Here is a 12,971-nt window from a genome sequence, read left to right on the forward strand (position 1 = left end):
CTTGTGTTTGTGGAGTTATAATTTGCGCATTACTTGAAAATCACACGGTTTACTTGGTGCTGGGAACATTTTTGTTTCAGAGGTGCTCAATATTCAAATACATAAATGATGTTGTTAATATTAAGTTATTCCTGGGGATCGAAACTACCTAATGATGAACTGGAACAGAGCTGAAAGGATAGGAACTTTCTAGTTACGAAATTGTGTAGGAATATCAATTATTGTTCGTAATTTTTTCCTAAAAGTGATTCAGACTGGAAATCGACGTGTTGTTCTGAAGCACAAGGCTGCAATCTTAATTTCCGTTTGTTTTCCACTTGAGTTTTACAAAATGGCGCACTAGTAAAATTAGTTTCAGATATGTCAATTGTTGAGTTAACAGTTTAGAATCTTGAAATTTACAGTTTGCTGTCGCAAGGAGCGGAAATTGTATCGCCAGTAAGACAGCAAAAACTTCGTCAATCCAACCGTTTGCTATAACCATCAACATGTCATACGAGCGATTTAACTATATTTTGAAGCAGTTTCTTCGCTGTTCGAAATTAAACTCCTCTCACTCTAAATCGGACAACAAATAGTGAGTTGGACAACACTGAAAAAAACAGCAACAACACAGAAACATGAGATGATAAAACAAGAAGGAATAAATAGCAAAAGGATGGAAAAGATTAAAAAGGATTACCAATGACGACCTTGAAAAAAATAAAGAAAAAGTTTTCAAGAAGCACAACTGAGTCATGGCGTATATAGGGAGTATATAAGAATTTGATAAACAATAAATATATCTTTATGTTTTCCACTGATCACTCTCACCGATATTTTAATTCTATATTGAGCAGTTCTCGTTTTAGATAGAATTGTCAGCTATTATTGAGTGATAGAATTGTCAGTCATCACAATTCTCATGAGACTTGTCTTCCCTCGCTGTGCCCACAAGAACCACTCGTGGATGACCTTGTAAGACTCGTATCTGCTTATTTCATGACGCACCTGAAAAATTCTTTTGTTTGGTATTATTCCGTTTGCTATGTTCGGGAGGTATAGCGGCTAAAATTAGAGTCAAAACTATACCCTTCACAGCCTGAGAGAGTTTGCTAGTCTGCACATTGAATTAGCCAGCAGCATTGAATTTCTCCAAAGCAGACCGTCAAATACATGACAGCTACATTCTGTGAGTCGAAAAGGTGTTTTGTAAAAGATCAAATCCTGTATCAAAAACCCACAAAAAATGGTTAGTCAACGTTGTCGGATTATTTTGGAATTCAGCATGTCAGGTAATCCAAGACAAGTTCGCTTTCCCTAGAATACTGATGACCTGGGCGTAAATCTACGTGACAAGAACCTCCTAGGGTGTATCAAATGAAAGGAACAGCAATACTCAGATTAAAAGTTGCAAAAATTTCCGCACATCACGTATAAGTTCTACGCCCTCACACGTCAGTGTGATATACAATATCAAAGTCTTTCTGACAGTGAAATGTGGTGTTAAATTTAAGCTTCAAGAACAAGCTTGTTTGACAAAACAACACGGTCGACGCCTAACATGTTTTTTACTGAACCGAGGATCGCAGTGAGCGGTAAAAAGACGTTTCTCTTATGTGCTGTCGTTAAAGCTCCTTTTGGGTACCAGGCACAATCCCGTTATATCACGTAACGTAACATATTCAGTTTCAGCAATCCACGTCACATACATCCTCATCCTGTACACAGCACTGACGCTAAAGACAAGCTCCTCTTAAGCTTGTGTTGAGGCCAAAAACTAATCGGTACTCAAAGCTTTGAAATATAGATCCTTTTCCAGTCGCTTATGATGCTAATGGTGGTACAAAAGCGCTATCTGACAACCCTAAAATTTTCTAAACTACGTCCGTCAACGCCTGGTTTGTTTGTGTCGGGAAACCTCAAGAGTTTCCCCTGATCAATAATGGCCGACGTCCAAAAACCATCTCAATGAGCATTCACAAATTAAACATTTTTGAATAACTTAAGCTTATCATTTCTGTCCCTACATATCTCGGTTTATCATATCTCTTTTGAATCACACCACATTTCAGGAATTTAAAATCGATCGGCAGCCGTACCATAGCCATGCTGGGGTCCAATTTTTTTCATAATCCCAATAAGATCACATAAATCCCGTCCAGCGAATATCTATGATTCTTGCTGTGGGGGTCTTTGATCTCGAATTTTCTGTTGCTCTTTAATCTGGCCTACAGCCAGAGGTGTGTAATGGAAACTATATCATTGTTTTGCTACCTACAAGCTCAATCGCGCCAATCTTCCTGCGGAAAGCATTGATCCTAGACATCAACTTGCTATTTCCTGGCAGGATAACAACAGGAAAGCGATGGTTAAAATATGTCAGCTTTAATATCTTCATGACTGGCGAATGGATATTGACAAGAACATGTTTGTTAAACTGTTGGAGCTCATCCAAAAACAAGAGAAAAACAGCAATTATAGCTGGACAAAAAGACAGAATAAGTAAAATTGGTGTTTGGTCTAAATGCACTTCAGAAAAGTTACATCTTTTAAAATAGATTTCACCTCGAAGATTTGTAAATATTTGGATCAGAAAACACAACCAACTGACGAAGGAAAAGGAAATAGAAGAGATAGCACAACAACCTACTGACCCTTCTGTTAAGAAGTGCAAATATGAAGACTGCGGTTGGTTCATTATCACAGGACAAATTCGAATTTGTATTGAATATCTTTAAATTCTCATCCGTTCATTCTAGTTCACCGAAATACTTTAAACTCTGGAAGTCATACACTTTTGTTATTGAAATCAAAGGCTATCGAAGGATTTTTTTCTCTTTTGTTTTAAAAAAAAGATTGCCAAGTTAAAATTAGTGATTCCGCAACGAACAAATAAAACCTATCAATTTTAGTTACGACATCACTGATGTCAATTACGCAAATTTGTTCTATTTACTTTTTTAATATTATTCCTTCAAATAGCACCTATAGTGCGTTCTGTTTATAGAGATTTTTCATGAATACCATATAAGCAGTGAATTTATGAACATTTCGTGCAGAGTTTCACGAAAAGTTGTTTGTTTAGCAGATAACATTTTGACCTTTGTGATAATTTATGGCGGCATTCTCAAGGCATATTAAATTTTCCAAGCAGCCCATGACCCGATGGGCTCCTGATTTCCCTGTTGAATTAATTCATCAGCTTATATTCCTTAGAGTGTTTTTTTTTCAAACATCATCAACTGTTACCCAAAAAAATGTAGGCCAATCGATTGGCAATTTGTCGAGTATAAAAGGAGAAAAAACAAAAACAAAAACTGACACAGAGAACGATTTCACACGTTCGGATGTTCTGCATTCACTGGAATTGTAGCTGGATATTTCAGAAAACCTCCCTCCTCCAGCCACGAGCTCGTGAAAACTCGAACTCGTGTACCGTACACATCTAGTCAATGCTCTTTGTTATTCTTTGACTTATGTCCAAGAAAAAGAAGAAATGAGAAAAAAATTGTCCGTAGAGTTGTACGCAACAGTCGTCCTGTTGTTTTGTTAATCCTTACTAGTAACTCACAAGATCTTATTGCTAATTCACCCCTCCGAGTAGCTGCCCTACGACAATCAAGAACTTCTACGTGAATTTCTATGTGAGCTTCCATCTGATAAACTTGAGTATTCTCATTACTGTTTGCTTGATAATGCATGGATATCATAGGGAGAGTTGCATGTTAATCAGTCCAGGGAGTTAAAGTTTAATAAAGTTTTTTAAGTACTAATGGAGACCAACGTTACCATGCTGTCAATCGGCCTCGCCTGATTCCTGTAGAGTTCTTGTTTCATTAAAATTTCCTTTCAAATGCTGACAGAAATCCTTCAATCATTCAAATCAATATTCATTTTCACTGAACGTTTAACGTGCTTCGACATATGCAGCGATGTGAACATTTTATTTTCGACTGAATGATGGTGTTGTAAAGCGACGAAATTACAATCCCAGCTAGACTATTAATACTTGCTAGACTATTATTACGGGTATCCCTCAATTTAGAGATTCGGTCACGCGAAGCGTTTGCATTGTCGTAAATCATTTAGCATGTTCAAAATTGCTCATAGAATCAACAATCTTCAACGCGAAATTTGAATAAAATTAAATGTGGATTCCAAAGTGGATAGATGTATTTCGTTGGGACTGAATTGCACTTGATACAGTCCTTCAAGGAGTGATCAAGTCTTCACCAAAATAGCAGAACTCCCTTTATGTGCTAAGATGACTAAAGAATCAAACCGTGGTCGGTCTCAAAGGTGTTAAAAATTTTTTTTTTCCAGCTGTCGCGGTGTAAAGCGAATTTTTCAGCAGTGTCCTAAAGATTCAGAATAATTTTCATCGATGACTTTCGTGAAACACTAATGGTTTAGAGACACGCGAACCACAAATGAGCATGTGCCTCAACTCAGAATGTTTGTTCGACGGTCCACGACATCAGTCTAGAGATTGTTTACATTCACCCTACATTATTACCGATGTAATGCATTTTAACCTTTCAAGGTCCGTTCATTTACTCTCAGACCTCGACAAAACCAAGCTGGGCGGATGTCCTGAATTGATAACGGAAGTCCTGAAACAAAATCATGTGTTATCTACACGGTTTAGAAAGTTAAACTAATCACGGTTGGAGTTCCGCAGCGGAACACAGTACATATGGGTTTCGTTGTAAACAAAACGCGAAACTGCAAAAGCGATAACCTGACACAAACAAATTGAACTCTTGTCTCTTTCGGTTTTGATCATCTTTAAGTTTTCCGGTTTTCGCACAAAAATTCTGTATTTTTTAAGATTTCATTTCTGCAGTTTTCGTTTTTATTTTTAGTTTTTTTTCGTGAACGCTGATATTTTACTTCTTACTTCTGGGATCTTCCGTTTCACCATGGAGTGTTTTCGGTTTTGAGGGAATCATATTTTCAGTTTCGGTGAAAATTTTGGCAGATCACCCTTCCGTCCTTACATAGACACTGCTATACATTCGATATTTATCTAACAGTGAGGTTCGTAATGCGTGGCACGTGCTTCAACAATACTTATTATTGCGTTTTTTGTTCGCATTCAATAAAGATCCCTTAGTGAAAGTAATTAGCTAAAACACCTGTAATGATAAGTGCCACGAGTCAGAAAACCGCAGATGGTACCACAGGCAGGTGTATAATGCTTGTAAACACAGTGTGCGTGACCACAGCGCGTACGAGTAACCACATGTAACCACATAAGATGTTACGGGAAAGTTCTTTACACTTAAAGGGCGTAACAAATGGGGGGAGGGGGGTCGTAACAAATGGGGGGAGGGGGGTCGTAACAAATGGGGAGGGGGCTCGTAACAAATGGGGTGAGGGGAGTCGTAACAAATGGGGGGAGGGGGGTCATATCAAATGGGGGAGGGAGGTCGTAACAAATGGGGGAGGGGGTCGTAACAAATGGGGGAGGGGGGGTCGTAACAAATGGGGGAAGGGGGTCGTAACAAATGGGGTTAGGGGGGGTCGTAACAAATGAGGGAGGGGATGGTGCGGAGGAGGAACCCCTAGGATGTACGAGACCCCCGGTCAAGCTGAAGCGATAATCTATATAGTAATAAAACAACCTGGCATATCTCTCAAATAACAGTAAGAACCTAACATAAGACCCCCCTCCCTTTCTAGCTTTGTCAAAATTAGGTGATAATTCATATTCATTTAATGTAACAGCCTCACTTGTCGTTTTATTTATGCAAGGCATATTTGAAGGACCACACTCTTCGAAAATCCTGCCATGAATTACGATTGAATTTAATATGAAATTGACTGTGAACTTGACGAGATAGAAATAAGATCCTTGAATTGGTTGAAGAGAATTGTGTTCTTAAAGAAAGGCAAAAATACAATCTCTTCTTCATGCAGGTTGACTACAGTTAGATATAAAGTACTAATCAGCGGATTTCTACCTCTGTAACCGGTTGAGTAACTGTACTGAAGTACTTTCATTATTGGCAGGGTAACCCTACTTCGTGTCAAGTACATTTTATTGGATAAGCTTATAGCAATAAAATGGTAGTGGCTTTTAAGGGTGCTCTTAGCATTTTCAAAGAAGGGAAGGTGGTGGTAATAGTTTACTATTGGTTAATTGACTTTAGGGCGAGTTCGCTTCGTGTATTGTCCTCTGAAAAAAGAAAAATTGCCAAGTATACATTGCAAGAAAAACGTTGTAGATTCGTGAGCCAGCTAACATTGGAAACCAAAAAATGAGAAAACCGTATTTCCTCGATTAAGCGCCCAGGCGATTATTTAAAATAAGGAGGACACTTGACCGAGGAGGAAGGACAGGGGGTTATTAAGCCAGCACGGCAATAGGAAAAAATTAAAATTACAGCTAACGGACAAAAATGAACTCTGCAAGCACCTGGATATGGAAATAACTGGAAGTGACTGAACGGAAAAAAAGCATACTCTTGTATTGATCCCGCTGTAGCTGAAGCTTAAAAACTGTAAATAAAGTGGCAGTAGAAACAGGTTTTCCGTGTATACCTACTATCTAGAAGAGAAGGGGGGTGCTTATTTGAAATTATGGTCTAGGGGTGGGCGCTTATTCGGGGGAGGGGCGCTTTCAAGGAAATACGGTAACTCGTTGCTTGGAAATGTTTATCGATAATATTTGTTATAAAAGCAAAGCGTTCGTGTTAACCACACCCTCCCTTGCGCTTCCCCCAGTCTCCAAATACTAGAATGCTTCATCACTTCTCAAAGTTGCGGCTGAGCCTGCGGATTACAGGTCTTCTGGTCAGCAAGCAGCGTTAATCCAGGTGGACAACGGCACGAAAAGCCTTGTGGGTAAGAGTCAACAGGCGCCAATAAACAGATGTGACTGCAGCCACCAAGCAGTGCAGTGACGTTACAAGGATTGGATCCTGTAAATGAAACAGGAGATATAAAAGGTATTGTGAGATCAAAATGTCTTGCCTAAGGACACAACACAGACAGTGACCTTAGCTAGATCAAGGAAATCCGCTGACCGACAGATAAACCAAAGAAGCCTGACGAAAATTCACGTGACCAGTACTATGAAAGGAAAATGGTTCTTGCATTTTTGAATTCATATCTGACTGTTCAACTAAGTGATTAAACAGTTATTTGGTCTATCGATGGGTGGTAGTGAAGCAAATCCCAAGCAATTACTACAGATTTATAGCATAATTAAGAGTACTCTAACCTATTGGCTGCCTCTGTCGATGAAACACAACAACATCCATCGGCATCTGCAGAACAACAGCATTTACAACTCTTCCAGTAAACTTATTCGCAACATGGAGTTTCGATGTTTGCCAGTCTGTCCAGAAAACGCTGTCCAGGAACACTGAAATCCCAAAAGGACGCTTTAAAGGCCTGGCTTTTAAGAAAACTTTGCGATGTTTTCCATTCAAATCAGCTGATTCAATGGTGTGTAGCTTGGCATCAGTCCACCAGATTCTGTTCAAAGTATAGTCTATTGTAATCCCATTTGGCCAACCTATGTTCTCCGTTATGATAGCTTTACGTGTTGCACTGTCGCCATTCATAGCGCATCTCTCTATTTTACTTGGTTTACCCCAGTCAGTCCAGAACAGGTAACTGGAAATAAAAGAAGAAAAATGGTCGACAGTCAATCGAATATATGAATAAATAATACAAATGCATTCTGGATCAAATAGAAATACAATAAGAGACCAGTCGTCATTGATTGCCTGGAAGAGGGGGGGATGGAGGGTTTCAGTGTCCCCAACAGAGAATGGGGGGGGGGGACGTGCAGAAAATTTAGGGATATCGGCCAATTTATTGCCAAATTATTGCCAATGGGGAGATCTCAAGAATATTACAGAGCCTTAGCGGAGAATCAGTTAAAGTTTAACGTATCACAACCAAAATCCCCCCCTTTCCCTTGCTCAAATAATTTTCGCTCCCCAAACGGAATGGAACAACGAAAACAAAAACAAAAAATCCCAATAGATCGATTACCCGAGAAGCGGATGTACTGCAATAGCTCTTGGTTCTTGCATGTCTCCCTGGATAAGACTCAAACGATTTTTCCCACTTAGGTCAGCAACTTCAATCTCAGATTCTGTGGAGTTCGCATCAATCCAATATAACTTCTTGTTGATCCAGTCTACTGTTATGCCCTCTGGTCTGTTGAGATTTCCCTCGATAACTACTTCAATATCGCTGCCGTTATCAATCGGTGCTCGTCGAATATTGTCATGTACCATATCACTCCAGTAGATATGTTTTGTGTCAAAGTTGAAATCCAGAAAAAAGGAGTTAGTTTGATCTGAAGTCACTACTAACTCGGGAGTAAGTGTGTTCATTGAGAATCGGCGAATGTCCTTGCGATTTGCAGCAAAAACAAATCCTTCTGGGCCTGAAGTGGAACAAGATTCCAGGAATTGTAAAATGATAAACCAACGAGTAGCTGAATAGTAAAATAAGATAAATAGTATTTCTCGAGCCTGAGCGAGTGCTCATAGAGGAACACCAAGACCTTCTACCGAGAAAAAGTGGGGACATAGAGGGGGACATGAGGACGATGTCTGAGAAAGATATTTTGTGTTTGGTACATGAACAAAATCATCGCCCAAATGTCCATATTCAAACTTCTCGCAGAAAACCTCATTTATTGGAGTCTTTTTCGACGACAGAACCAATCTTTAAGCTATAAGCCATTATGTTATTCGTACTTAGAACATCGCATCGAGCTAAGCCCTCTCTTCCTGGGGATGTCTCAGAGACAAACATTCGTTCGAACAAATATGTATGAAAAGCGTTAATAGAATTCACATATCTCAGGGGGCCCTTCCTTTCTGTCCCCTGATTGTATCTTGCTTCTGTGGATCGACGCATCCCAGCCAACGCCCCGATTGTCTCTCTCTCTGTTCTCCTATGTATTTTTGATAAGAACATGTCCTGTAACGTTTGGATCAATGTCAGTATCTGGGCAGCTGCGCACCCGTCCCTCACTTGATCCAACATTTACCTTAACTTGTTATCAGTTCACTGTTGTTGGGTTTGAGGAGGGGTGGGAGTGTAATTGCTCAGAAGCTGAAATTGATCCTAACATTCATGGCTTATGTCATTTGTCTGCTTCTCAAGCCCTGGGAACTGCGTAGAGAAGCGACGCATTGACCCATCATTTCTCACCTAAAGCTCGGCAAGTTTTGTTATCTGATGTTAATTCGTAGCCCTCAGTGCATTTGCAAATGTAAACATCTCCGTCAACTGAGCAACCTTGACTGCAGTTTCCTCGGATTTTACAGACTTCTTGATCTGGAAATAAAAAAAACACAGGAGTGAAAATAAAGAGAAGTCCCTATGGCTCTTGGTTTGATAAAGAAGTAATTCTTTTATTTTAATCGGCTCTCTGCTTAATAAAGTATCGTTATTGTAAAGAAAAGTTATGAACTGGTCACTTGCGGAAGTTAGAGGCTCAATCATAACTCAGCGCAAGATGATTGCCATTGTCCTTGAACCCTTAACCCCAACCAACCAATTAATTGGAAAGGTTTCGTTTCAGTACTTCAATTTTAAACTACATAATGCACTCTAAGAAAATGAGAATCTGACTAATACGTCATCTTCCGCTAAAAAGGGGCGACTGATTTCAATCTGAAAGTAGCCATGCAGATCACCTTGCAATGAAAGGCTACACTGCCGAATGTTTTGTAATTCCTCTCGTTCGACATATTAACAACAAAAGGATGAGCTCGTCTCTGGGGCTCGTTTCTCGAAAGTTCCGGTAACTTAACGGACCCGAAGCAATGTTTAAAATTCAAAACTTAAAGGATAGCAAAGTAGGTTCTGGCACCCAAACCAGTCCTTCTTGTTTCTTTAGCTGATAGTTTTATTGTGTCACTTTCAAAACGTTTGAAATCCCCATCTTGAATGATAACAGGACATCTTTACGGGCCCGTTAAGTTACCGGGACTTCCGAGAAACGGGCCCCTAGTCCTTTGCGTTCTATCTAGAAAACGCAGAGCGCGGTGCATGATGATTGCACCTGGCCCATGACCCCAGTCCCACTCCACCCACACTGCACTCCATAAAGGGAAGGACCTAAGGGTAGCCAACGGGTTTTCTGTCTAATTAAGACCCCTTGACGAAAGAGAGAACTTACAGATGGTGTCTCGCGTATGATATAATAATTTGAGAATAACGTACCACAATCTGCCTCATCGGTACCATCAGAGCAGTCATCCTTTCCATCACATCTCTCTTGCACATCTATGCACCTTCCATTCTCACAGATGAACTGATTTGTTTCGCACAAACCGTCACCTGACATAACAAAAACAATAACAACAATAACAACTGAACTGTTTATGTATAAAGAAAGACGGATAGCCATAATAATTCGATCTCCTGTTAGCCATAAATTTCGAAGTTTAACTCTCCCAATCTCACAGTCATAACTCACCGCATATATTCCCCGGACATTCACTTGGAGAAGTGCAGTTGAACTCATCTGAATTGTCTTCACAATCTGGATCGCCATCACAAACCCAGCCGACGTGAATGCACGAACTGTCCTTACACTGAAATTCACGGTTGCTACATTTTGCAGCTACTGTAGGGCAGTTGACTTCATCTGAGTTGCCTGGGCAGTCAGAATCACCATCGCATCTCCATGCGTTAGGCGCGCATCCCCTAGAACCGCAAAGGAATTGACCCTCTTCGCAAACAGGTAAGGTACAGTTTAATTCATCAGAGTTATCATGACAGTCATTTACACCATTACAGCGTTGTTTCTTTGGAATACATGTACCCGAGGCGCTGCATGAAAATTCCTCATCTTCACATTTGCTTCTGGTGCAGTTCTTTTCATCCGATCCATCAGAACAATCGTCTTGGCCATCACAAACCCATGTTTTTCGGAGGCACTTTCCAGAAGTTTCGCATGAAAATAGCCAAGCCTCGCACGTATTATTAGCACAGTTAACTTCATCTGATTTATCGTCGCAATCGTCATCGGAATCACAAACCCATTTTTCTGGGATACACTTTTCTACACTCTTGCATTTAAAGTACTCGCGTTTACACAAGAATTCAGGACAGTCTGCTTCATCTGATTCGTCCGGACAGTCAGATTCTCCATCACACTTCCATCTGACAGGCATACACGATTTGGAAGGCTTGCAAAAAAACTCTCCCGTTTCGCATTGAGGCAGGGTACAGTTCACTTCATCAGAGTCATCTCCACAGTCATCTTGCCCATCACAAATCCATGTGGTCGGGATGCAAGCACCCGCTCTAGATTTACATCGAAATCTGTCCTCGCCGGCACACTCAGTGTTGTTGCAATTCGCCTCATCTGAGCTGTCGGGGCAATGACTAATTCCATCACACACCCATTTTGCAGGTATACATCGTCTTGTTGTATTGCATTTAAACTCATCAGCGTTACAAAGACGATCATCTTCACAATCGACTTCGTCCGAGTTGTCCCCACAGTCATCATTACCATCACAAACAAGAACCTTCTCGATACATCTTTCAAAAGCTCCACACTGAAACTGGTCAGCGTTACTACAAAGTGCAGTTGTGTTACACTTTTCTTCATCGGACATGTCTCCACAGTCATTGCTACCATCACATACAAAGACTTTGTTGATGCATACTCCGGTGCTACGACATTGGAACTGATTGCTTGTACATGCTTGGGTGTAATTGCAGCGCGTTTCGTCCGATTTGTCAACACAGTCAATTTTGCCGTCACAAACAGCACTTATCAGAATACAGGATCTATCATCGCATTGGAATTCATTGTTATCACATTCGTTACCACAGCTGTCTTCGTCTGAATTATCACCACAGTCATCATTACCATCACAAAGAAGACTTTTGTCAATGCACTCTTTTGTGCTGTTACATATGAACTGACTAGTGAGACAGGAACGACTGGAGGCTGAAGACAGGTAAGAAAATAATGTATTAGCACATTCGTAGAATATCGCACCAATCGTGTGTTACGTAGCTAGGACAAAGAACAAACTCGATGATAAAGAATAAACTCAAGACCTACCAATGCCCGGTGAGATACTCTGTGAGCATTTCGACCGATTTGACGTTTGAATTGAATGATCTGTTATGATGTGAATACAATTTTTGAAAGTAGTCACAAAAAAGTAAAAATACTACTCCCCGAAATGATGGTGTATATAAATTTAAACATGCTTTAAAGTTCATAGTGAAGATATAGCACGTAAAAAGGTTGAAAAAGGGGACATCAGATCACTATTGCACGTTTCAATCACTTTGGGCCATAAACCGAGCCTTGTCAGCTGATGAAATTTCAGAATTTAGAACGAAATTAAAAGTTTACACATATATTTCAAAGATAACATGGCATGTTTCACGATACTCATCATGGTAAGATCTTTCAGTTTTGTATTATAACATAACCAAAGTAAAGCGCGCGCTCTGATTGGTCAATAGTGTACGCTGTGGTGTTTACCATTGGTTAATTTTTAACTCACTTGTCAGTGGCAGAGAAGTAGGTCCCATCGATCCATTTACTCCAACGCAGTTACTTGCACCTTCAAGAGGGAATCTTTCGCAGTTCAAAGTCTCTGGCCATTTGAAACCAAACCTTTTCATAACATCTCCACAGCCAAGTCTTGCACCATTACAAAGGGAGCGGCAGGGAGGAACTGCAGCTTTCGAGACTGAACAAACTGGCGCGTAAACAGCACAGAGGAAGAACTCTAAGTGCTCCGAGCAAGCGTATTTTACCAAAGGATAAAACAGCTGGACATCAAGAGCGGCTTCGTCTTGTGTTGCGTGATTTAACAAGTTTGGAAAAATTGTAGTATTGTAAGGCATAGATCGACAAAGAGGTAACGTTAACGGCTCACAACTGTCCTGTTTCGTTGAGGGAGAAATTGTGGTGGAGATGTGCACTGGTGGGAGCGTCTTGATAATTTCTTCACATCTGCAACTGCGAACAG

At 40.3% G+C, this 12,971-nt stretch overlaps 1 protein-coding gene across 1 annotated transcript in view; it reads right to left on the reverse strand.

Annotated features, from left to right (window-relative positions):
- Positions 1 to 5,769: 5,769 nt before the first annotated feature.
- Positions 5,770 to 12,971, reverse strand: part of LOC111340011 (uncharacterized) — a 36,374-nt gene continuing 29,172 nt past the window's right edge. The window contains exons 22-28 of the mRNA XM_088738821.1: positions 12,501 to 12,961; positions 10,442 to 11,929; positions 10,186 to 10,302; positions 9,169 to 9,294; positions 7,993 to 8,392; positions 7,211 to 7,608; positions 5,770 to 6,908 (exon numbers count right to left, since the gene is read on the reverse strand). Of these exons, the coding sequence (XP_088594947.1) occupies positions 6,742 to 6,908; positions 7,211 to 7,608; positions 7,993 to 8,392; positions 9,169 to 9,294; positions 10,186 to 10,302; positions 10,442 to 11,929; positions 12,501 to 12,961 (3,157 nt within the window). The 3' untranslated portion in view covers positions 5,770 to 6,741. The remainder of the gene's footprint in view (positions 6,909 to 7,210; positions 7,609 to 7,992; positions 8,393 to 9,168; positions 9,295 to 10,185; positions 10,303 to 10,441; positions 11,930 to 12,500; positions 12,962 to 12,971) is intronic.

The sequence above is a fragment of the Stylophora pistillata genome, chromosome 11, assembly GCF_964205215.1.
Source record: "Stylophora pistillata chromosome 11, jaStyPist1.2, whole genome shotgun sequence".
Taxonomy (NCBI): Eukaryota; Metazoa; Cnidaria; class Anthozoa; order Scleractinia; family Pocilloporidae; genus Stylophora; species Stylophora pistillata.